At 55.7% G+C, this 23,496-nt stretch overlaps 7 protein-coding genes across 7 annotated transcripts; 5 read left to right on the top strand and 2 right to left on the bottom strand.

Annotated features, from left to right (window-relative positions):
* Positions 1 to 1,209: 1,209 nt before the first annotated feature.
* Positions 1,210 to 5,153, bottom strand: B0I36DRAFT_380520 (prion formation protein). The gene is made up of 2 exons (XM_046160819.1): positions 2,395 to 5,153; positions 1,210 to 2,332 (listed from the first exon to the last, which is right to left on the bottom strand). The coding sequence occupies exons 1-2, from the start codon at positions 4,995 to 4,997 to the stop codon at positions 1,606 to 1,608; spliced, it is 3,330 nt and encodes a 1,109-aa protein (XP_046016410.1). The 5' UTR covers positions 4,998 to 5,153; the 3' UTR covers positions 1,210 to 1,605.
* Positions 5,154 to 5,585: 432 nt separating this feature from the next.
* B0I36DRAFT_313697 (uncharacterized protein) lies at positions 5,586 to 5,857 on the top strand. The gene has a single exon (XM_046152663.1). It carries the CDS (start codon positions 5,689 to 5,691, stop codon positions 5,842 to 5,844), a length of 156 nt encoding a protein of 51 aa, XP_046016409.1. The 5' UTR covers positions 5,586 to 5,688; the 3' UTR covers positions 5,845 to 5,857.
* Positions 5,858 to 8,088: 2,231 nt separating this feature from the next.
* B0I36DRAFT_63843 (uncharacterized protein) lies at positions 8,089 to 9,943 on the top strand. Its single transcript, XM_046163136.1, has 4 exons — positions 8,089 to 8,489; positions 8,573 to 8,697; positions 8,751 to 9,830; positions 9,903 to 9,943. Exons 1-3 carry the CDS (start codon positions 8,307 to 8,309, stop codon positions 9,805 to 9,807), a joined length of 1,365 nt encoding a protein of 454 aa, XP_046016408.1. The 5' UTR covers positions 8,089 to 8,306; the 3' UTR covers positions 9,808 to 9,830; positions 9,903 to 9,943.
* Positions 9,944 to 10,460: 517 nt separating this feature from the next.
* Positions 10,461 to 12,245, bottom strand: B0I36DRAFT_63859 (uncharacterized protein). Its single transcript, XM_046163137.1, has 3 exons — positions 11,716 to 12,245; positions 11,218 to 11,653; positions 10,461 to 11,159 (listed from the first exon to the last, which is right to left on the bottom strand). The coding sequence occupies exons 1-3, from the start codon at positions 12,097 to 12,099 to the stop codon at positions 10,684 to 10,686; spliced, it is 1,296 nt and encodes a 431-aa protein (XP_046016407.1). The 5' UTR covers positions 12,100 to 12,245; the 3' UTR covers positions 10,461 to 10,683.
* A 643-nt stretch (positions 12,246 to 12,888) lies between these two features.
* Positions 12,889 to 15,068, top strand: B0I36DRAFT_313691 (homoserine O-acetyltransferase). The gene has a single exon (XM_046152662.1). It carries the CDS (start codon positions 12,950 to 12,952, stop codon positions 14,654 to 14,656), a length of 1,707 nt encoding a protein of 568 aa, XP_046016406.1. The 5' UTR covers positions 12,889 to 12,949; the 3' UTR covers positions 14,657 to 15,068.
* Positions 15,069 to 15,683: 615 nt separating this feature from the next.
* B0I36DRAFT_313690 (PUA-like domain-containing protein) lies at positions 15,684 to 17,159 on the top strand. The gene is made up of 2 exons (XM_046152661.1): positions 15,684 to 16,610; positions 16,704 to 17,159. The coding sequence occupies exons 1-2, from the start codon at positions 16,037 to 16,039 to the stop codon at positions 16,826 to 16,828; spliced, it is 699 nt and encodes a 232-aa protein (XP_046016405.1). The 5' UTR covers positions 15,684 to 16,036; the 3' UTR covers positions 16,829 to 17,159.
* A 3,729-nt stretch (positions 17,160 to 20,888) lies between these two features.
* Positions 20,889 to 21,909, top strand: B0I36DRAFT_345425 (alpha carbonic anhydrase; the record flags this gene model as incomplete). The annotated part of the gene is made up of 2 exons (XM_046156356.1): positions 20,889 to 21,020; positions 21,109 to 21,909. 2 exons carry the CDS (start codon positions 20,889 to 20,891, stop codon positions 21,907 to 21,909), a joined length of 933 nt encoding a protein of 310 aa, XP_046016404.1.
* Positions 21,910 to 23,496: the final 1,587 nt, after the last annotated feature.

Genomic DNA, 23,496 nt, shown 5'->3' with positions numbered 1-23,496 from the left:
ATTTCCTGTGCTCCGGCTTTTTTCGTGCGCCAGCAGCAAGAGTTATGAGTTGAGATGGTGTTAGATGGCCCGTCGAGAAGAGCTCCCCTTGCTTTCAGGCACAACCGAGTTTCCGCTTCCTCAGGGGTACCAGAGGGGGGGTCTTGCTCATGGCATCTGCAGGTGGGCGCGCTGTAGGTCGCGCCAGCGGTCATGAGCAAGCCACCATCATGGTCAGTGTGGAGAGAGCAAGAAAGCTCAAAGTGGTGAGCTACCTGACCCACCAGCCACGGAGCGCTATGTATCCATGTCTCAGTACGATCAAAAAAGGAGAGTGAGACAAGAATGGCCCTAATGGTGCTTGACTGACCACCCCCCCAGCGTGACCTGCCAGATACGGTGAGCGTACCTATCACACCATGCAAGGGGGACGAAGCTACTTGCGAGACTTGTGTGTGTGCGTTCAGTGGCTTTCTAATTTTTTTTTTTTTTTTTGGATCTCTTAAGTGCTTGCGTGAACTCCTCCTGTGAAAGCCAGGAACACTCTTCAGGCACCACCGCAACGTGCTTAGAGTGCATGCAGGACGGCCGGCACCAGCGCTAGGCTTGGAACTTGTCTCCTCTGCAACATCTGTTGCAGTTGGCTCACTGCACGGCTCATCGCAGGATGATGCCAGCTTGAGTGTGAGTTCGTGGGAGCGGAGACAATTGTGTTTCTGGAATTCGACCTGCTCGAGCACCAGGCACAGGCGATGGATGGCACGTCAGCAAGCCGTTCCAACGTGCCCGTCTGATCATTAGTAGCGAAACTGAGACAGTTCGACTTGTCACGCACAAGACAACTCTTGGTACCTTGCATGCATGCACGCACGCACGCACTTGAGGCAGAGACATTTCAGAGTGAGGAGGAACGGCCCACACTGCCAGATGTAGTTAATTGGCTTGAGCAACTCCTTGCCTGCAAGGACAATAAGTGAGTCCCTGCGTCCTCGTCTAACGTCAGGATGTCAACCTGGTTCCGCCATGAGTGAGACCAGCCGGAGCCAGGTCGATTTGCACAGATTCCCGCTCTGGTCGAGCTTTTGCGAGGACTGCGGTTTTCCAGGCTCACTGGCGTGAAAATACAAGTGTGATACCGGCCGCCAAGCTGGACGCAGCGGTCGACAAGTCTCAAGCTGCATGTGGTTCAAAGGAATGCCCGTGACAGCACGGTATCATAAAGAAGAAGGCCTCTGGTAATCCAGTCATATTGCATGAAATGCCCCGGATCTATGTTGTCTGCCTCAAGTCTATATGCGTGTACCCAATACGAGCAAAATTATCTTAGCAAGATGAGAAACGCCCAGCCCACTCCCCCCCTGCAGCAAACCTGCAACCTCTAGAAACCATCATCCTCCTCGTGTTCTATATTTATGCCTCACGATGTCCGACCCCGGATTTCCGCTTCCTCATCTCTTGCATGCTGTCGTCATCAGTCGCGAAGTGCGACTCTTTTGTCCAAAGCAAAACCCGCCTGCGATGAAACCAGTCTATAATTTGTGAAAATCGCTGAACCAAAGGGTTCGGCACGAGCTCCGGCCACGCGGAGCAACATGTGCCGAAGGGTGAAGGGCAGGATCAAACACCTCATTCATCGTCATCTGAATCAGGCGGATGAGGGGTACCCTTGGGGCTGCTGAGCCACTCAATGTGGCGGAGACGGCGGCGAACCTCCTGCTCCTTGAGCTCCTTCTTGGTCTTCTTCTTCTTCTTGCGGGCGCGGAAGGTGAGTGGCGTATTGTCTTCCACACCGCTGTTGACGGCACTTGTGGCGGCGCTGCTGGCGACGGTGCTGGCAACGGTGCTGGCAAAGGGACTACCAGGCTTACTGTCCTCGAAGCGGTCCATCGAGATAGCAGTCTGCCCCTTCATGGTCATGCGTCCGTCGACAATGTGCCACTGCTCGCTGGCAAGCGCGCCAACGAACTCCTCGTTGTGAGAAATCATGACCACACCACCCTTGAAGTCGCGGATAGCGACAGCCAGGCCGCCGAGAGAGTCACGGTCCAAGAAGTTAGTCGGCTCGTCCAGCACGAGCAAGTGGGGGTTGTTCCACATGGCACCAGCAATGACGACCTTGACCTTCTGGCCTCCAGAGAGACCGCCAATCTCGTTGTGGTTGGCAATCTCGGGGTCCAGACCAAGATCCTCGAAGTGCTTGGAAATGACAGAGGGCTGGAGCTCACGGAAACCGAGACCTTCGCGCGATGCCTCGTGGTCATCGAACTCCTGAATGAGCTTATCGAAGCCCCACTCGACCAGGGTCTCGCGAGATACCTGCGAGTTATATTTGGGAAGCCAGGCTTTCCATTTACTACATGAATGTCAGTTACAGCCCATGTTATTAGAAATCGGTGGCCGGGTTCTGGTACTCACACTTCGTACTGGAAGGTCTTCTTGTACTTCTGCCTTCCAACAAGGGCTTCCACCTGGCGACCACCCTTGCCATCTCCGAGGTCGATGAGCTTCTCCATCTGCTCCCTGTCCTTGTCTGACAGGATGCGAGTCTGCTTCAGGAAGACCTCCCGGTCATCACCGTTCGCATAGCGCCACTGAAGGTACTGGTTGGGGGTCTTCTCGAGATGCATCTCCACGTGCTCCAAAGCATGTTGCTTGATGTACCCAATACGAAGGTTAGGGTGCTTCTCGACCCTTCCAGTCGTGGGGATGACTTCGCCAGTAAGGATCTTGATGAGAGTAGATTTGCCTGCACCATTGGGACCAATGACAGCCACGCGTGAAGACAGCGTAAGCTGGCAAGTGACATCGCTGAGCGATGGCTTGGGCGCCTTGGGGTATTGGTATGACACGTTGGACATGCGAATAATGGCACGAGTATTGGACTTGACACCAGAGAGGATTCCAGGCGGCGGGAACTTGAACTGCACGTTGGAGGCGGACAGCGTATAGTATGCCTTGGCCTCAGGCCTGACCTGGACGAAGGCATTGAGGTTGCCCTTAAAGTGGCCTAGCTTCTTGCCAGGCTCGTAGTGGTAAATGTCGGTTGTGACGTTGTCGAGGAAACCGGAGTCGTGAGACACGATGAGACTGGTAATGTCCGTGTGGGACTTGAGGTACTGCTCCAACCATGCAATGTTGGCAACATCGAGGTGATTGGTCGGTTCGTCGAGGAGAAGGACGTCAGCCTTTTGCAGCATGGCACGAGCCAAGGCAAGCTTCATCTTCCAACCACCAGAGAGAGATCCGACCTTCTGGCTCTGGCGACCCTCAGGGCCGGCAGTGAAGCCAAACTCAGCCAAGACTTCGGAAATGCGCTCACGGCCCTCAGAGGCAATGGTGGGATCCTTGACCATGAAGTCGAGAATGCTAATGTCGGCGTCCTCTCCCTGGTTGTGCTCTACGTAGCAAGTGCGCAGCACGTCCTGAGGGGGGAAACCCTCAAGCTTGCCGCTGGCAATACTTCTCATCAGGGTAGACTTTCCAGCACCGTTGCGACCACACAGGCCGTAACGATGACCCTTGAGGAGCCTGAGGTTTGTGTGAGACAGTAGCAGCATACCACCGTAGGCAAGCGAGAAGTCCGCGTTGACGATCTCAGTCTCACCGTCGTCCTCCTTTTCCGGCACACCGAACTTGCGCTGATCCTCGGCCAAGTAATGCTCGTGGACACCCGAGGCCACAGCCTCGCTGGCATCCGAAGACAAAAGACTCTTGAGGTATGGTGTGATGCGAGCAGCGATTCTGTCAATGAATCTGTGGTTGACGTCCTCCGCGACCATTCCGCAAATGTAGGGAGTGGCGATCTTGAAGAACGCCGGGTCGCTGACTTTGGTGGCGGTCTTCTTAACCTCGGCATCAAGGATCTTGGCGACGTCGGCGGCAGAAATGCGCTCCTCAACTTCCTCCTCACCTGCCATGGCCTTGTCCATGACCTGAAGGGCGCGGTTGGCAATCTCGCGGACCTCAGGCAGTGACGCCCGGTCCACGACACTCTTCACTCCAGGCTGGAGTTTCGGCAGGAATGTCCGCGCCTCGATCGGGTCGTGTACGAGCTTGGTCAAGTTTTCGGTGATGACGACAGTCTGGCGGAGAACCTCCTGGTTGGTGGACGGGTTGTTCAAACTTCGCTCGAGGAAGGGTGTGAGGAGTCCGAGGACGGGAGATGTGACGATAGCAACAAAGGTAGTCTGAGACAAGGCGTGGATAGCTTTCTGAAGACTCTGAGTCGAGGGGTGGTGCATGGACTCGATGAGAAGAGGAAGACGAGGGATCACGTCGTCGTTGGTCAGGAGAGAAGTCAGCGACTCCATGGTGGTGACAGCCTGTTTCTCGACTTCGCCCTTCAAGTCGTGCATGTTGCCTTCGACGATGGGGAATAAAGTCGCAAGCTTAGCACCCATGGTCTCTCGGAGAGTATCCTTATCCTGCGCTTGCTCCTTGGTGCACCCGACTTCCATCTTGGCCTTGTCGGCCATTCTCTGCATGAGCTTGAGAGCGCCGACAGTGCCCTGCCACTTTCCAGTCTTCTTGGAGAGGTAGGCGATCAGAGCAGGGAGAAGGCCGACCACCATCGCCTCAGGGCTGAGGTGGCCGAAGAGAGCATCAAGGCCGTACTGTGCAGCATCGCGAACGACAGCCCCCTTATCGGCAAGGGCGTCAAGGGCACAGCCGACGAGGGAAGGGTCTTCCAGAAGAACCACCTCGCTGATGGGCTGGCGAGCAGGGAAGCGTTCGAAAATCGCGCCAAGGCAGTTCTGGGCGGACTCGCGACGCAGGCCGCTCTTCTTGTCGGCGGCAGCCTTCTTGATCTCGGCAAGGATTCCGTATTGCTGCAGGCCGTGGGCTCCGACGGTGTTGATGAGGAGATCGCACAGTGCATATGAAGCGTCGATGGAGGCTGCGGATGTGCTGGCAGAAAAGACGTTGTTCAGAATAGCCGCAACATCCTCAGGGGACGGCGGGGGAGGCGCCTCGCCCAACTTGGCCACCATGGTGGGCGGCGAAACGGGATGAGGCATCAAGCAAGGGGTCGTCAGGCGGAGAGCGACAGCAGGGTGTGTTGTCTGCTCGACGGTGCCTGTGTGGCCTGGAAAAGGTTGAGGCCTTGCGAGAAGGAGAAAGTCGGCAAGGCTCTTCCTGCAATCTGGTCAGGAAAAGGTGCCCCTCCTCCTTGCGACAAGTGGTTATCAGTCTTTTTTTAGGCTGCCTCGCGCTTGCCCCTCGCCTTATCTGTCTTGTCAGATTTTCCTCTGCTCTTTTTTTTTTTCTATGGGGCCGGGCCTGGACTGGGGGCGAGCGTAGGCCGGCCCGCGCCTAACCCGGCCGCAGAGGCCCACTTTGCATCAAATCAGCATGCCTTGAATGGCCATGTGGATGTGCAAGGTCCGTATTACCGCAGGTTAGTCGACATTGGTTTTCCACCGTAGTTTGTCAATATACCAAATCGTTGGAAGCATGAAGCGACGTTGATAGAAGTCGATACCTGGGCACCTCTGCATATGTCGGACTTGAGTCAGCGGTCTTCAACTATGTATCTGCTTCATCAGTGCCGAGGTTTACTTTATTTTATTATTATTATTTTATTAAGTGCTGTGAGGCGGCCGATCTGCAGCGGTCACGACGTGGAAATATCAAACTTTGGTCAGCACGCAGAAAGACTCGTTCCCGGCGAAGCAATATGAAAACTGGGCCAATATCCATAGTGCCCCAATGCGAGATGTGCCCAGAACCGAGAAGCCTCCTATACGTAGACTGTGGAGTATTTTCAGGGACCAGAGACAGCGATATCAGATCGTGCTGAACGTACATCGGAAGACCCCCCGGAAACTCGCTAAAGCCAAGGCACTGGTTGGTCGGCGGCGATAACTCATAATCGCCGTTCGAGAAGGGCATTCAAGCGTCTCCACTCAGATACCTCGATGAACGCCAGGGTAACGTGGGACAATGAAGTACTCGAAGCTTATCAGCTTGAGCACACCTAGGTATAGACTGTGGTCCATCCCAGAACGAACGTATCGGAGGCATCGATGCCATATCTGACGATGCTGATCAGGAGACGCGTCAGGCATGCATACATGAACCACGGAAACATGATCACAATGCGGCTCACCCCGAATTAGGTAAACCAAACAGCTATGCGCAGGATGACATGTAAGCCACCATGAGACAGAGGGCATGCTCGTAGGGCTGAGAGTCTTCACAGCCGCCCGACAACCCAGGATCATGGATCTGCTTGTGGGATCCTTAGCCGAGAAGAAGGGTGGGGCCTTCGCATCGGAGCGCTTTCACAGAACCAACTGCCAGGTGTTTCCAAACAAATCCTCGGATCCCGGCTTCTTCAGCGGCGAGATTGGAAGATGCGATTGGCATGGGCAGCCAGCCACGCGATTCAGAGGTGAAAGTGGCATGGGACCAGGCCACGACTGCCGGCTTATGTGAGAGGTTCGGGGTGTGGGGTATTAAGGGTAGCTTGCGTGGAGCTTACACAGTGCGACCCGGCTGGTGCTGTCGCCCATGGAGAGAGTTTGGGGTGAGCAGAATTGCCGTTCTGGGACAATGAGATGACTTGGGGTGCACGCCGTCCGCAGCAGCTCATGCTTGGCAAGGGTGCTTTGCGTGGCTCGCTGCAGGGGCAACCGTAGCGACGGAGGGCGGATGGCACAGTACGTGAGTAAACACCCGCACACTGTCGGTCCGGCTTCCAGGCTTGCCAGGTCCAGAGAAGGAGCGCTCGTCGCGTTGGACCCTGGCGTGGCTGCTCGTACCAAAGCCAAGCAGATGCACCAGACCAGCCAGTGCCGGCGCGGGTGGGCGACAGCTTCTGGGGATGATGGACGGCCCACGGCCCACGGCACATGGCACAGCAGCGCAGCACCTGAGCGTAGCTAGGGTCGGTAGGCGCTTACCTTTGCGCCGCAACCCCTTGCGCCTGACGTACGTCTTGGTGCGATATAGGCGGCGAGCGAGGCTGTGCACTCCATAGCGAAAACCTTCCCCAGCAGTTCCCTCGGAAGCTGCCGGTTCCATATCAGCAGTGCCTCAATATCAGCAGTGCCTCAGCTCTCCCTTCTTATATCTACCTTACGTACGTAGGCATTGGAGGCAGACCACAGTCCAGAAGAAGATCTACGTCGTGAGTGTTCTGCTTTGTCCAACAGTCGGCTACGTACGGCCCTCCATCTCCCACAGCCACCACCATGGGAGCCCCAGCCGCTGCAACAGCCGGTGGCTTCCAGTTCATCACTTCAATCAACACCATTGCCCGCGACGATGAGACGCGCCGAAAGGTCCGCTCCCACGCCCGCCGGCAAAAGCTCCCCAACCAGCCGAGCACGGCTCCTGCAAAGGCTCCGGCCGCAAGTCAAAAGGAGCGGACAGGCAAGTTTCGCGTGGGTCAGAACAACAGCAGTAGCACCACCACCACCGCAGCCCCCGCCACCACCACTGCCGTCAACGCTGGATCTGGTGGCAGTGGTGTCGCGGGCAAGACAGCCGCCGCCCGCAAGAAACGAATTGCTCAGGACGCCCAGCGAGCCAGGAATTCGCTGTCTACAGTGCCCAGCTTCCAGAGCTCGACCCGTAGTGTAAGCGATGCCAGCGACAGCAGCACCGATGACGAGTATGAGACGAGCATGATCACGCGCGAGCTGGCCTTTACGACAGTGGGCGTGACTAAGGAGCTGCCCAACTTCTCCGCGCTCAGCATCAAGACGACACCCATGACCGAGACACTATTGCGGTACATGATGACTGTCTGCCTCTCGCCGAAGGAGGTGTCGTTACAGAAGTGGTTCAACCGCGCAGGCGCGCCTACTTATATGACTACCCGTAAGCCACAGCCGCTTCCCTTCTCGCCGGCCTTGTGTCTCCCTTGAGCCGCCCAGACATCCGAAAAGCCAGAGTTTGATGCTCATTGGTCACGACGTGCTTGTTCGCAAGTCGCCCCACGAGTTCACCGTTATGGTTTACCTCTTTGGGAAATATTGGGGCTTGTTGGTCCCCCAGGCGCTCATGCACTACTTGCATCTAGTGACATGTTTACAAGGCACTTCGGGCTCAGTAAAGATACTAATACCTATTACGCTCGACTCGTACTACAGACCATTCCAGCTTTCTTGCTAACGGCTTTGCTATCAACCCAACCGGTAACCTCGTCAGCGGCGTATGTTCCTAGCATCTCTCATCCTCCGACGCCCCGGGCAGGACCTGCTGCTGGCTTCACTTTTGATCGAGCTAGCTACCACCCCGTTGCTGTTCGTGGAGCATTGCAAGACTAACACTGCCGTCCTTCTCAGATCTCTATCGACCATGCTGCCACACACTCCTTTATGGCCCTCATAGCGGCCATGCATAACTCACTTGCCAACTGGAACGACACGACGACTCTTGACTTCCACCGCTTCCAGACTGTCAAGGCTGTCAACTCTCGTCTCAACGTTGAAGGCAAAGATGGCGGCTATCCGGTGTCAGACGGCGTCCTGATTGCCGTTGCCATGCTCGTCAATGTGGAGGTAAGCCGTGTGAACGCAGTCAGAGCATAACTAGACTGCTCCATGGAACAAATAAATGGCTGATTTTTCTTTTTCATGCACAGTCATATATCGGCTCGCTGGAAAGTGCCGCCGCCCACATGCAAGGGTTGAAGCGAATGATTGACCTCAGGGGCGGCATTATTGATGGTCTCGGATATAGCCCGGTTCTTCAGCGCACGATTGCCTGGTATGCACCTTTCTCCGCCTTTCCTTGTACTCATCGTTGATCGATATCTGCAGGGCCGACTACTCGTACGCAACCGCCGCCAACGAGCCTCTTGTGCTTCCATTCATCCCAAATTTAGCTGGATCCCTGGGTCTACATGACAGGTTCATGAGCCGCTCCATGGTTCTGAACATGGAGCCTCTCGGCTATGGCGACTTGACGATACGGAACCGAGAGATCATAGAGATTATGGAGTTGTTACACTCAATCTCGCACTTCATCAACGGTTTCGATTACAATGACCTAGAGTCGTCAGTCTCAGAGAGAGTACAGGTCAGCGACTCGATCTATCTCGCCGAGTGGAAGCTCTGCCAACTGGAAGAGGTGTTGCGCTCGAAATACTTCACTGGACGAACCAGCTGCAGTCCTCCCTCGCTCTACTCAGACGACACACTATCACCTCAAGAGGCCAAAGGACCAGCGACTGACCTTTCCGACACATTGATTTATGCTGCACACCTCTTCCTTCACCTAGCGGTACGAGGCCAGCCGCCCACAGCTTATCGCCACAAGATTCTGGTGGAATCGCTCGTGTCATCTCTCTACGGACCCTTGATGTCCTTAGATCTGCTGGCATGGCCCAGCTTGACATCATTCGAGCATCCCGCTTCATGCACAGGCAATAACCTTGTAGAGGCATCAGCTTCAGGCAGAAGCCCTGCCGATGAGCGTCCAGCTTCGCCCACGACCGACATGGAGTTCCTCGCAGGCTATACCTCTTCAGAGCGAAAAGCAGACGCGGGAACTCCGATAACAGCCCACGATGATTTGCACTCAGATATACTTCTTTGGATCCTCTTCACTGGCTGTTGCGTGCGAATACCACCGACTCCGTACAATTCGGCTTACATGTATCATGGCGTGATCGAAGGAAATGCCCGGGAGTTCTTTATGAGCGCATTGGCCAACTGCTGTCGAAGACGGCGGATCTTCGAAAGTGGCATCCTCCATACAAAACTCAAATCGGTCGTTTGGCTTGGCAGCTGGTGCGACTACCAGCTAAAGACGATATGGCTTGAGATCGAGCCTCAGATCCGGAATTTTGGCTCCAGCGCCTTGACTTCCGGATGACGCGCTTTTTGAAGAACTTTCAGGCATGCTACCCTGCAAGCTTCAGCTGAAAAGTGCAATATTGTTGACGACAGTACGCGCCTGATTGTGGTCAGATTCCGAAAAAAAAACTAAAGCGACTACGTACCCACAGCACAACGAAAAACCGGCAATCAAGCTCGTGCTTTAGAACGCAGTGTAGCAGTCGACGAATAAGCCTTTCATGCTCTCACATACGGAAATCTGACATCCTTGCGGGCGTGGTTCGACCGCCTCGATACCCATATATGGGTTGGGGAAAAGATAGAGCAAGGCGAGCTCAAACGAACAAGACGAGCCAATCTCAACGCCCCTGGAGGAGACCGCAGGCGAAATCGTTCTTCGACTGGTCGAGGTGGACTGTGCCGTGAAATCAGTCGTTGTATCCGGTCAAGAACACCTGATACGGACATCACTGATCAAGATCGACTGATTCAACCAGAACAGGTTTCGTCGAGACAGCTACATCATGGTTATATTACAACACGCTAGATATGCGAGCATGGCGGTTCAGCAACGTGGTACGCGATCAATAATTATACGTGGGGAACGATGGAATGAATGGCCGATCCAATAAAGGACAGAGCCAAGCGACGCCAAGCGGCGGGACATAATGACGTTGCCGCAATATGCTGCGGAAAACTCGGTCCAATTTGTACTTTATTTGCGCTTTAATGCTCGGTATATACTCTCGGACACATTGAATTTCGAAGAGAATGTTTAGTTTCGTTGACGCAAATATTTCCCGTGTCAAACTCTCATTTGACCACAGCGGCACATCAGAGTTGTTGCTAAGAGACTGGTTTGTCAAGTGGTCGGTCCTACTCTCGTACTACACCACACACCATATCCTCTGACTCAAACGGCGTAGTAGATCCTGACATCTACACTCGTTACCTTGTTTCTCCAACCGAGGTATCTCGCACGACCCCAGATTGTGACCATGTCTCCTAGCCGAAGCCCACGCACAAAGTCACCGTTGCCGTTGGGGACGCGGCCGAGATATCCTATATCTACGTGCTCAGTAACGCTGCCATCCAGCCAGGACCACTCGACGTGGTGATGCTGCACTTCGCGCTCGACACGCTTGTTGAAGTGGATGACGTGCTTATAGTCAGGATGTAGGGCGTGGTAGAGCTTCTTTGAGCCTCCTGGGACGTTTGCCGTCCGCCTGCTGCTGTTGCCATCGGTCACGGTGCTCTTGGTGGTGTCTGAGCTCCTGGACAGTGGCCAGACTGAGCGGATCATGCAGGTGCGAAGTTCAGCATGGGGTTCGGTACTGGTGGAGGTGTCGCTGGGATCTGTGTTCTCCTGTTCTTCGCAATCTTTCGCGCCTGGTGGATATATTTGTCAGTCTCTCCGTTTAGATATAGTGAAGCAGTGGCAGCTCACAGTTGATGGCCTTGTCGAACCTGTCGATACCGACGTCAAACCAGGTATGTGAGCCGTCGTAGGGTGCATCTGGCCTTATTCCTGGGTCGTTACCACCGAATCCTTGGTCACAACTGAATATGTCAAAGACTAATTTTCTCACAGGGTTCTCCAGCGTTGGCACGGGGACATCCGTGAATTCCTCTAGGGTCTCTTTGCCGAACTCCAAGTGGTCTGTTGTCGATGCTGCTGTCGGTGTTGGCGGTTTCGTACCCGCGTTTGGAGATAGGGCTGCGGTGTCAATTCCGTCGTGCTGCCCACTACCAGGGCTCATAATTAAACTCTCGTCAGTCTCAGTGACGACCCTTGGCTCTGCAGCTGTCGACCACATCTCATGGCCAGGCGAATCGCGAGCAGGCGGAGTCCATTTGGTTAGTCCGACAGGGTCACAACGAAGCTACAGGCAGGGTATTAGCAATCGTGATTTTCCGAAAGACGCATAAGTTTGCACTGGCTCACCAGAAATCTGTCTTCCCGTTCCGGGTCGCCACCAGCGATGCCCAAATACCTCATGCCGAGTTGCCTGTAGTCTATGGAGGACTTGCTGCAGGCCCAGTACTCGGCCCTATCCATGATGATGTTGACAATCTCCCAGGGCAAGCCCTTGGAGGTAAGGAGCATCTTGACCTGCTTCACATCGTCCAGAGAAGCGTCAAAGCTCCTGGGCGGCGTCCCCTGCGGTTCTGAGGCCGAGGCTGTCGTCGCTGCCTCGCTGTCCTCTGCTCGCGGAGGCTGTGTGCCGCATATGCCCTCGGTGGTGCGGATGGGAGCGTGCGGTAGGGTCCTGGGAGGAGACCTTCCGTAGGGAACACCGCCGCCGCGGCCCCGACCACGTCTGTCCATTGCGAAGGGGGTTCTGGGGGAGTGAATTACGGAAATGTGAATGCAATCTACTAGGTGCGGAAGAGAGGTTAAACAAGCAGATGAACAATCACTGCGACTGGTTTCGTGAATTCCTGACTTGAAGTCTAGAGCATTCTTGTATGCAGCAGGTCCAGGTTCTGGAGGGAGCGTTGACGTAGGCCGGCATCGCTCAGGTGTCTTACACGAATAGGGAAGGCGCAGGCTGCTCGCTGCATGCCTCGTGTAGCCTGGGCATGGAACGATTCAATTGGGCATGTGGGGGACCGAGGGTGGGGACATAGGAGAGGGGCGTCCCTGGGGGTTGCACGCCGGAGACAGTCAGCATGACGTGGGGTTGGGCAAGGCAGCAGAGGAAGAGATGAGTCCTCCCCTATCACCGTCACAAACAGTTGGAGGCAGCAGAAGCTGTTATGGTGCAAGAATAAGAGGCGGGGCATAGTGCAAAGTAAACGACGCTGATGGCTGGTTCAGAATCTGTCTGGGACAAGAAGCGACATTCAACTGCGTGTCGGCACTGCTTCTGTGAGTGTGTATGTACTTGGTTACCTGTGGCTAGATCGTGGATATGTGTCCAACGCAACCCAGCAAGCGCGCCACAGATTGGCATCTGCTGGGTTGAAGACATAAAATACAGAGACCTGAATTCATATCAAGCCCCGAAGGAACATCGCCGCTAGGCGGCGCGTTGCACCATGCTACTGCCGTCCCGATGTGCTTATAAATGGCTAGCGACAGGCGGCCGATGCCGAAGCACGCCATCGTGAGACCCTGGCCTGGCTGTGGCAGTGGCCCCGAATCCACTTCATCGAGTGGTGTCCCGGCATTGCACATGCCCCCACTTCACCCGCTCCGGTGCCGCCACGCCGGATCGTCCTTTAATTCTCCATTGCGAGTCCCTCCCAATATCGTGGAGAGCTTCTCTTCCTCTGCACGATCATACTGCCGACACGATAATTCATTGGTCATGAGGCCCTCAGAACAGGTCGTCGTCGCTCTGCGGCGCGCAGCCTCGTCGACCTCCGCTGCTCGCTCTAGCCGACAGATCCTTCCGCGACTGCAACATCCCACGCCAACTCGAAGCCCAGCTGTGCACCATGGCACCCGCCAATTCCACACGCAGCTGTCACGACGCTCAGGCTCGTCCGCCACCGGCGAGGCTTCAAACCCAGCAATGGCTTTTCCTTGCCTCGACGCCCTCGAGACCCGCTCCGCGACCCTCGAGGCTCGCTCGCTCTCGACAGGGCCCGAGCCCGCGTACACAGCCGGCGCAACCGAGGTCTTCAACTGCAAGGAGCCACTCCTGCTCGACTGGGGCGGCGTCCTGCCCGAGTTCGACATTGCCTACGAGACCTGGGGCACAATGAATGCCGACAAATCCAACGTCATCCTGCTTCACACTGGCCTGTCCGCCTCATCACACGCCCACTCGACCGAGAGCAATCCAGCGCCCGGTTGGTGGGAGAAATTTATCGGCCCTGGCAACCCGCTCGACACAGATAAATACTTTATAATATGCACAAACGTCATCGGTGGCTGCTTCGGGTCCACGGGCCCAAGCAGCATCGACCCTGCCGACGGCCAGCGATATGCGACTCGCTTCCCGATCCTGACCATGGACGACATGGTGCGCGCCCAATTCCGGCTTCTTGACGGACTTGGTGTGAACAAGCTCTATGCAAGCGTCGGATCAAGCATGGGAGGCATGCAGTCGCTCGCGGCTGGCGTGCTGTTTCCCTCGCGAGTCGGACGTATCGTCTCAATCAGCGGCTGTGCGCGGAGTCATCCATACAGCATCGCGATGCGGCATACACAGCGCCAGGTGCTGATGATGGACCCGAACTGGAATCGAGGCTACTACTACGGCAAGGTGCCACCCCACGCCGGCATGAAGTTGGCTAGAGAAATCGCGACAGTCACATACCGGTCGGGTCCGGAGTGGGAGCAGCGCTTCGGGAGGAGGAGGGCAGACCCCACAAAGCCTCCCGCTCTGTGTCCAGACTTTTTGATCGAGACATATCTCGACCACGCGGGAGAGAAATTCTGCCTGACTTATGACCCCAACAGCCTCTTATACGTCAGCAAGGCTATGGACCTGTTCGACCTTGGGGTCGACCAGCAGAAGGCAACCGCGGCCCGGCGGGCACAGCGCGAGAAGGAGATCCAGTCGGGCGGCACACAGCGCGCTCAAGATGCCTCGTGCAGCTTGACGCTGCCTGAGCAGCCATACGCGGAGCAGCCAGGCTCGCAGGCGGATGAGTCTGGGGCGGTGACGGTACCGTCGGACATGCGCCCGCCGGAGGACCTCATTTCGGGGCTGGCGGGTATCCGCGATATTCCGACCCTGGTCATGGGCGTGTCAAGCGATATCTTGTTCCCGGCGTGGCAGCAACGCGAGGTTGCGAATGCGCTGAGACTGGGCGGGAATAGGAACGTTGCGCACGTGGAGTTGAGCGAGGAGCAGAGCATGTTTGGCCACGACACATTCCTGTTGGATCTGAAGAACGTTGGCGGCAGTGTCAAGAACTTTCTGGGTTGAGGAGAACAAAAGTTGAAACATGTACAATCAACGATACTATTATTATTACAGAGTCTGATTATGGTGTTCTGGAAACTTGTGGAAGGTACCGGACGTGCAGCAGTCGCAGGCGCGACCGTCGACATCAGCGGCACCGAGACAACCTCACGCCCAAAGCACCACGAACCGTTCAATGCCCAGCATAAACTTCATCCCACAATCTCCTCACCAGGCGATTTGGAACTACTGGAAGCCTTGCAGGTTCGTACGTCACAGGACAGCTGCCCAGCTGCGCGTTTGCAAACCAACAGTCCCACATTTCCGCCCTGCCTGGGTTCCAACAACACCAACCAACAACCCCTCATCTGGGAAACCCAGGCACGGCAGGGCTGATGCCTGGGGCAACTCCAACACGAGTATATAACGAAATGAGAGCGTCTTGACTGGCGTAATAGATACCAAGTACTCTTGAGTGACTGCGCGGCCGCGAAGACCTTCGGGCTTTCAATTCTCAAGATCTCCGGGGCAACCAACACGCTCAGGTAAACAAAATAAAGGCCATCTTTCGCAACTCCTCCGCCATAAGTTCAGCATAAACCTCGCAGACGCAGAACTGGGCAGCGCGAGCATCGCAGATAGACCGGGGCTGCTGCGACCTGAACACGATATCCGGAACACGACCGACCGGCTACCTCGGTGTCTCGCCGGCGCAGCAACCTCACGACCAGCTCACAAGACCCAGCCTCAAAGCCACGCAGCAAAGTCGTAGACCCAGACAGATTCTATAGCGGAGCTTTCGTTCCTCTGATCCGCGTCTCGGAGGACTACAAGTTGCTTTCTTCGGAAGAGTCAGTTTTGTTGGGCTGATTTTCCTTCTGTGAGGGTGGTGGTGTTCATCTTTCCACCCATCTCAGCTCATGCTAATATGTTCCTCATGAGTAAGGTCTTCCAAGATATCGATCAGTCAACATGGATGTTACGGCCTCACTAGGCGCGCCTCAAAGGGTCAGCCTGCTCGTCGTGCCAAAATCGGGAAAGCCACGCATCGACGTCCTGCAGCGCGAAAACCGCAATCTCGCCATCCTCGGCTCAAAATCAAGCAGACCTCGCAACACACCCGCGCAAGAAGAAGAGTTTAATAAGCGGCTCCAAAGCGCGCGAACATATCTCGCGTGGCTCGACGGCTCAGATATTAGTGGTGCCGATGTGGTGAATTCCCATCTCAAGAACGCCCTCGAGAGATTGGTGGCCAATGCTGCTACGCTGCCCCAGGACGTCAACGATCGTGCTATTGACCTCACGCAGCGATTCGAGCACACCACGGTGATTGAAGACCCAGAGGATGCCTCACAGCAAAGTGATGATACTAGTGATGACGAGCTCACGACTGCTTCTGCGACGATGGCAGGCACAGCAACCGCTGAATTCGACCTGCCACCCCCCAGCCACCGCATCTTCGGAACACACGGAATCATGCACGGCGTCATTACTAGGCGTGGAAAGAACAACCGAGTCGTCAGACGTCTCAATCCGTATTTACAGAAGAAGAGGGCAACAGTCTTTGGCCACAATGGCATCCCTGTGGGATCTTGGTGGCCTCTCCAGCTAGTTGCCCTGTTCAACGGTGCACACGGCAGTGCGATGGGCGGCATCTGCGGCGATGTCCAGCTTGGGGCCTACTCCATCCTAATTGCAAACACTTACGACGATCTGGACACTGACGATGGCGATGTCATCTACTACTCTGGGTCCAACAGCCATAAGAACAAGAACCCCAACCGCCCTGAGGATTCGAGCCGGGGTACATCAGCCTTGAAGGCTTCCTTTCGCACGCAGAACCCCGTGCGCGTGCTGAGATCAGGAGGGTCCACCGCAGTCACCAGCCGCTCCAGCAACAAGTATCTGCCGAGGGCCGGGGTTCGCTACGACGGCTTGTACCGGGTCGTGAGCATGCGCACGCCGAAGAACAGTAACGGTGCGTCTTTCTCCCGTGCACACGACCCCAGCTGTGTTTTTTCAGGGTTTTTTTGTTCTCCTCTTCAGCTGAAGATTGACGATGATTGGAAAGGCGGCCTATATGAGCAATTCCGGCTGGAACGACTTGACGGCCAGCCGTCACTATCAGAAATCCGGCGATCGTCGCCGACCACGCAGCAGCTTCTAGATCTGGAGGAAATCCAGCGAGGCTACTGAGAGGAGCGACTGCTCGCCACGAGATGACGCCGAGTTCCGCTCACGGAAGTCTAACTGCGAGTTATGCCTTGGAAGCAACGGGCACCAGGAAGAGAGGCATGCGTCAGCTTCGTGGCGGTGACCTGGGGCATGAGTCGGCGACGACCTTGGCGAAAGCATATCCGCCAAAGTTAAATGATTCTCAGGAATGACGGGGACAAGGGTATGCAATGCACAGTTAGGGTGTTACTAACACCGCGAACGAGTAACCAAGGGCTTCGTCCGCCATAGTGTGGAGCTGGGGACTGCGAACGAGCAGACTCTTGGTGATAGAGGAAACGGAATGAGAAAGAAAGAAAACAAAAAAAAGCTCTGCAATTGCATGTGTGTGCCCGCCAAGACCATTTGTGCCTATTTATTGCCTTCTCTCTGTTGTTATTTTTGAGAGTTGCCGTTTCTTGACTGTTTTGAATGGGGTTTCATAGGTCGCCGGGGGTCTGCGGTTCTTTCCGGACGAAGAGCAGGGTGCTGCGCTTCACACGGAACGACGAGAAGTGGTGGCGTGATTGAGCGTTATATTTAGAGACGGTGAAACCGGAAAGATCTGTGGGAGCGCAGTCGTTTCAAGAAGAGAGCAAGGCCGCCGCCGCCGCCGTTTCCTCATCCAGCTGGCCGTTGCCGGCGTGCGAAAAGCAGCAGGGACGTGGACGTTCCCTGTGGCGCGTGACTTACTACGGGAGACATGGCATCCCTGCCTACCATGGTACAACTCACGTGGGCTGGCGATTTTGCCATCGCTGACAACTGCCGAATGTGGCGCCGCATGATTCCACAGACGGTTTGGCCCAACACCGGAGAATATCGACCTGGACCTGCATCCAGGAGGGTTGCACTGGCAGTTGCCGTTGGGGTGGCGAGATAACGATGAGAGTTCGCCGTGGAAGGAAGACGTCACGCGAATGGTGAAGTCTGTGACTTCTTCAGCCTGGGTCTTGTGCTATTTGCCCATGGCTGCAGCAAAGACGATGCTGCTGGAGCCTGCAGCGCCCTGTTGTTGCTTCACAAGCCTTGGCGCAATTTTACACAGTTCTTGTCGAGAAAGCAGAACGGCACTAATCGCGCATTTGCAACAGAGCCATGAGCCTGGGCCATGAGCAGATTGAACTTTCGTTGTGCGTACTGAAGCGGGGAAGCCTTGTGCGTTGCCAGTGAGGCCCAACGAGGCCCCACGAGGTTCGGTGTCTTGGATACGCACAAGGTCAGCGCAGCCCATCGTGTTGGCCTGCTTGTCGCTTGTCAAGGCAAGGGGAGGGTTCGTGGTGGGTTTGGCAAGAAATATCTGGGGAATGGCGCGATGGGTGGGAAACCGTCGATCTTGGACTTGTTCGGGACTGGGTCGGTGTGGGTTTCCCAGGGCTTGGCTCAACGGTGTTGGGCAATCACAGCAACTCTGACTGACTTCGGACGGAAGAGAGAGAGAGAGTGCTGCCCCGTTGTTTTGGTTGAATGTGCCTTCTGGTACAAGTTGTGGTTGGATGTTGGCTGCTGCAGAAGTTGCGTGCCTGAGACATGCATGCTTATCCTCTACAGCAGCAACAACAACAAAAACATTGACAACTGACATTTGCCTTCTCTATTCCAAGCCCCAATGTGGCTGTTTCACAGAGCTGCCTCCCTTCCCCACGCCACGACCAACAGAGGGCCACAGCAGGCCGGTCTAGGCGCAATCTAAATCTGGCCCACCGACAATGGTCTAGATCATGGGCTGTCCCCTACCCCAGCCCAGCCCAGCCCGTCCAGGGGTCAAGCGCCCGCGCAGGGGTCTCCAAACAGTAAAACTCTGGGCATTGCAACCGCCAAGCACAAAATGATCTGATCTTTGGTGGACTCTCACTGCCACTGCGCTGCCAGTATCAGGTTTGTCCCCTTTGTGCGCGCATCCACTGTCATGGTTAGTGTGCGGCCTCAAGGGAACTACTCCTTTTTTCTGCGTCAGGGCACAGAGACCTGGGCTGGGAGCGTCATGTTGTCCGGCAGTGGCGCCTCCCGTGCCTATTCTTTACAATTGGCCAGGCAGGCAGAGCAAGCCCGGTACGAAACAAACACGTTTCCCCGCCCAGGCGGCGTAGACAAGCGAGGTGGCCAGCCGGCCTGGTAAGCTTGTGCCGAGCACCGTGGCACAGCTCTAGGCATGCTTGTTTTGAGCAGTGCCAAGCTGCTTCAGATCGCAGCGCTCGCGTCTCGCCTGCTCGCTTGTCCCAGGCGACGGCCACTCTTTTCCTTTCGCCCAGCACAGAGAGGCATGGGGCTTCTCGTACCCTGCGCAGTGATGACTTGGGCAAAACAAAAAGAGGAGACCGCCACGACCGCCCACATGCTTGCAAAGATGAGTCAGGCGGTTTTCCGCCGAGGCTGGGCATCTTGCTATTTTTGGGCATCACCATGGCGTCGCAAACTCGAGCTTCCAGCTTCTGAGCATGGCTGATCGATCCCGACAGCAAATGCCGTCAGCTTCGCCGTGAGCGCGAGATCGAATTCCATACAGTAGCCAAAGAAATGGGCCAAGGCGGGGCTTGTGATGTTCTTCAAGAACCATCTAGTAGCAAACCCAATCAAGCGCTTTCGAAATTGTTGCAGCTTGCGCCCCGCTCCTCTGACATTAGGATATAACAGGCCATGCTCTTTTCAAGTATAGATAATATTCTCTAAGGTCACTACTCGCCACCAGCATGTGCAGAGTCAAAGAACAAGGCGTGCTAAACTACTTCCGGACTTTCCGCGTAGTGTACCTACATGATGGGGCCTGATCTTGGGGCATGGCCCCAGGCGACAAAGTCTTGGCCCGTGTCCGGCCTTTGTTTCAACCATGCAAAGACACGCCACTTTGCTCACGACCCTGACCTCGACCTGAGGAAGACCTCACAACAACACTGTGCCAATGCCGGATCTCTAGTTATATCAATGAACCGTGATTATTAGCTGCATGGCTTTGCGGAGTTGAAGTCGGAAGCAACGCAACAGACGCGAGGTTGTGCCGTTCAATCAAATGTTTTGCCTGCTTGAACATAATATAACCCGAGTAGCGCCAGAGAACGCATAACCCTATCATTGATTCCGGCAGACGCTCCCAGGCAGGCAATCGGCAGACTGTGAAAACAACGCCGTCTCGCCCCGGACCCCTTGTTAAGCTTATTGAGAGTGGCGGTTAACTTGTTCTGGGGTATTCCATGCGAAATAACCCCCTTCCTGCCGGACTTTTCCACTTCCACAACCCTAGTCGCCTGCGCGATTCTTCGCCAAGAACGCCACACCCAGGGCCAGGGTTGTCGCAGAGTCTCAACTCAGTCTCCCAGGTCATGAGTTCTGAGCTGGAGGGCTTGAGCCTTGGCACGTTTTGTTGTCCACCACGCTTGCAGTCTGAGCCAGGGGGTTACCAGGGCCAAAGCCGCACGGCACCTAGGCGGACAATGTCCTCCTCTCTGGATTGCCCGGCCTCGTGCCTCCAGCCCTTACTCGCCGTTGCCGTTGCCGTTGCCCGTCCCGTGGGCACACCAGGCTCTCCCCGTCTTCGTCACAGTATGCCCGTGTGGCTTGCTGCCAGGATTCGCGGCCCCCATTCGTCGGGAGGAACAACCCCTTGCCCTTGTCCCGGAGAGAGACAAGAAGTCCAGCCAAGGAGAGAGTTCTGGGCGCAGCCTGGGCCTCTATAAGATTGACTGATGTTCGTCTTTTCTCTTGACTCGGAGCTTATACACTACGCCGACCTTTCTCGCTTACCTCCTCCACCCCTCCTTCCGTGTCTGTTCATTCTCTTGACCGACAGTAGGCTGTGCCACTGGGATTACATTCTTGTCCATCCATTTTAATATCTTTAACCTTTCTTGGCCCTTTGTACAAAGACAAACCTCGAGTTCCGCTGTGCGGCAATATTTTCCAACATAAAACCCCCAACAAACAACCGGGAAAAAGCCTACAACTCTCGTTTCTCCTCGAAACTCAAGTCGCTTTATATCATCTCACTGAGATCTCTTGAAGAATCGAACGAAAGAAGCAAAAGGAAAACCCCCCCAGACCAGACAAGATGATCTCTCAACTCCTCCTCGCGGCTGCTGCCATCACTCCCGCCATGGCCTTCTGCGGTGGCCACACACACCTTGACAGACGTGCCGAGGGTGAGGTCCCGATCAACACCTTCGGCTACACGGGCGCTATTGTAAGTCTTGCCTGAGTCGAGCTGGTTGTTATTCCATAACCAAGCGATGCTTCAGACTCTGACGACTAACCTGGCATGCACTTCACAGGGTCCCCTTTTCTGGAACACCCTCGCCGCTGAGAACACGGCCTGCAACACCGGTACGACCCAGTCGCCCATTGACATGGTCGCCGGTGTCTTCAACATGGTCCACGGCGCCGACATCTCACTCGAGGTCCCCGACGTCCCGGCGGGCGCCGTGTTTGAGAACCTGGGCACCACTGTCGAGGTTGTGATGGAGGGCGTCGGCGGCAAGCTCACGCTGCCCAGCGGCACCGAGCTTGAGCTCAAGCAGTTCCACTTCCACCACCCGTCCGAGCACATTGACAACGGCGTCTCCATGCCCATGGAGATGCACATGGTCTTCCAGACCACCGAGGCCATCCCCCAGACCGCCGTCATTGGCGTGTACGTCGACGTCGACTCTGGTGCCGCCGCCGCCCCCATCGCCAGCATCCCCAGCTCCAACGTCACCCAGACCCTCATGAAGCCCGTCGTCGTGACCAGCCGCTTCGGCCGCCGGCAGAACGGCAAGCGGGCGCCCTCGTCCGTGCTCGAGACCGTCTTCGCCTCCGTCGGCGCCATCGCCACGCCCGGCACCAAGACCACCACTGGCCCCCTCGTCATGTCCGAGATCGTCAACGCCGTGCTGGCCGGCGGCTTCCAGTCTTATGCGGGCTCCCTGACCACCCCCCCTTGCTCGGAGCAGGTCACCTGGCTCGTCTCGACCCAGAAGCTGACCATCTCGGCGGCCACTTTCATCAACGCCCGCAACATCCTCGGCTTCAACTCGCGTTTCCCCCAGAACGCCCCCGGCCAGCCCAACGTCCTGGCCCAGATCAAGTTGTAAGCGTGGAACGTGCGCTCGCTTGTCGTTGCCTCCGTGTGATCACACACACACACACACGACGTCCTACGCTCGGTCTCTTTGCTGAGACAGCGTCTGTGGCTGGATGTATGCTGATATGATGAGACTCCCCCGAGAGACACACATACCCATGGTCCTGGTTTCCTCTTTATTTTCCTCTTTCTCTCTCAGTTGTTTTTGGGCATTTATAAATATATACCTCTCTTGGCGTCTTCAATGATCTGCGTTGTCTCGTGTCACCCCTTGTGCGTTGGGTGTGTGTGTGCTGCCTGTTACGCCGTGGCCCACGTTGTTATTAGCCGAGAATATCCACATTTTGATCTTTGAGTGCCTCCCTTCTTCTGTAGTCCTTGCCGGTGACTCGTGCTCACAGTGAATGCTTGTGCTTCTCTTGTGTTTACCCGTGTGGCTGCTTCCAAGTGCAAGGACCCATGTGCCGTCCCTTGATAAGTAGAGAGGGAAAGGCAAAGTCTGCTTACCCAATTTGCTTTGTGTGAAGTTTGTTTTGCTGCCCGGTGCCCCTTTGCAGCAGGGACATCAAGGGACATCCGGGATTTGCGCCACGGGTTGACCACACGATCGAGGTGTAGTCATGTAGACGGGTGTCTGGGTATATGTGTTGGGGCTTACACCTTTGAGTGGAAGGCTTTGGGCATTGCGAGACCATCGAGGTGCCTGGCTGTGTGATGTGCGGAAGAGCTGGGATATCTCAGTCAGTCCGAGGCCTCTGCAGAGTGCTTGATCCATCCGGTCCGTGCCGTCATTGGGCCGTGTTTCTGAGAAGAGCAGCGATTTGGAGTCTAGGTTGCACATGCTTGGTGACAGTGGAAATGTGTGCTTTTGTGGATATGAAAGTGACAGACGTACTCACCTTGTGACGCTCCTTGCTAAAGGAGGTCAAGATGGCCATGCCGGCCGAGCTCAGGACATTGCTTGATGTCCATGATGCTCATGGAGTCAGGCGTCCTCTTACCAGGGAGAAATGCATGTCTAGCGGGCAGACATAAAAGCAAGAGAAAGTCGAGGCAGTCTGATCCCCAAAAATGGAAGAGAACAGAGCGTATCAAGCAGGCGCCGGGATATTATCATGCACGGAGGTGATGTGTTGCTCCAATACACAGACACAAAGGAGACGGGTAGCAAGGACAGTCTATATAGACTCTGATGAGCCACTGGGAAGGGGAGTATCCGAGAATAGTTTGATATGACACAGCCAAGCGCCTCGCCCAAGTGCCGGTGAAACAACAGAGATATCAAGATATCCACCGCGGGCGGCAGGTCGGGCTTCAGCAGTGTCTTGGTTTCACAGGTGGCCCACATAATCTTAAGCTTAATGAGTCTCAGCGATAGTGAGCGCGGGACACGATTGGGGCACTGCAGTTCAGTGCCTGGACGGCGCAGATCACTTGCTGGGATAGGACTTCACGGGGTTGCCTGGCCTGGGCAGCCGCACGAGGACCGCGAGGGCCTCATGCACGCCTATCTGCTGGCTGCTGATGGTGCTGGGCCAGGGCCTTTTTGTCGGCGCCAAGCTTTCTGCCACGAAGTTAATCGTTTCTGCGGCGATGC

This window comes from Microdochium trichocladiopsis, assembly GCF_020744255.1.
Source record: "Microdochium trichocladiopsis strain MPI-CAGE-CH-0230 chromosome Unknown B0I36scaffold_2, whole genome shotgun sequence".
Lineage (NCBI taxonomy): Eukaryota > Fungi > Ascomycota > Sordariomycetes > Xylariales > Microdochiaceae > Microdochium > Microdochium trichocladiopsis.
This window is presented reverse-complemented; position numbering and strand designations above follow the sequence as displayed.

Excerpts from the sequence above, each read along its gene's own strand:
- B0I36DRAFT_63843 (XM_046163136.1), top strand. The coding sequence starts at position 8,307 with ATGGCCCTCATAGCGGCCATGCATAACTCACTTGCCAACTGGAACGAC. Across the intron at positions 8,490-8,572 it reads CCATGCTCGTCAATGTGGAG|TCATATATCGGCTCGCTGGA; the intron begins GTAAGCCGTGTG and ends TTTCATGCACAG. Across the intron at positions 8,698-8,750 it reads CTTCAGCGCACGATTGCCTG|GGCCGACTACTCGTACGCAA; the intron begins GTATGCACCTTT and ends CGATATCTGCAG.
- B0I36DRAFT_380520 (XM_046160819.1), bottom strand. The coding sequence starts at position 4,997 with ATGCCTCATCCCGTTTCGCCGCCCACCATGGTGGCCAAGTTGGGCGAG. Across the intron at positions 2,333-2,394 it reads AAGACCTTCCAGTACGAAGT|TAAATGGAAAGCCTGGCTTC; the intron begins GTGAGTACCAGA and ends ACATTCATGTAG.
- B0I36DRAFT_63859 (XM_046163137.1), bottom strand. The coding sequence starts at position 12,099 with ATGGACAGACGTGGTCGGGGCCGCGGCGGCGGTGTTCCCTACGGAAGG. Across the intron at positions 11,654-11,715 it reads AACGGGAAGACAGATTTCTG|CTTCGTTGTGACCCTGTCGG; the intron begins GTGAGCCAGTGC and ends CCCTGCCTGTAG. Across the intron at positions 11,160-11,217 it reads GTTCGACAAGGCCATCAACT|GCGCGAAAGATTGCGAAGAA; the intron begins GTGAGCTGCCAC and ends TATATCCACCAG.
- B0I36DRAFT_313691 (XM_046152662.1), top strand. The coding sequence starts at position 12,950 with ATGCCCCCACTTCACCCGCTCCGGTGCCGCCACGCCGGATCGTCCTTT.
- B0I36DRAFT_313697 (XM_046152663.1), top strand. The coding sequence starts at position 5,689 with ATGCGAGATGTGCCCAGAACCGAGAAGCCTCCTATACGTAGACTGTGG.
- B0I36DRAFT_313690 (XM_046152661.1), top strand. The coding sequence starts at position 16,037 with ATGGCAGGCACAGCAACCGCTGAATTCGACCTGCCACCCCCCAGCCAC. Across the intron at positions 16,611-16,703 it reads CACGCCGAAGAACAGTAACG|GCGGCCTATATGAGCAATTC; the intron begins GTGCGTCTTTCT and ends ATGATTGGAAAG.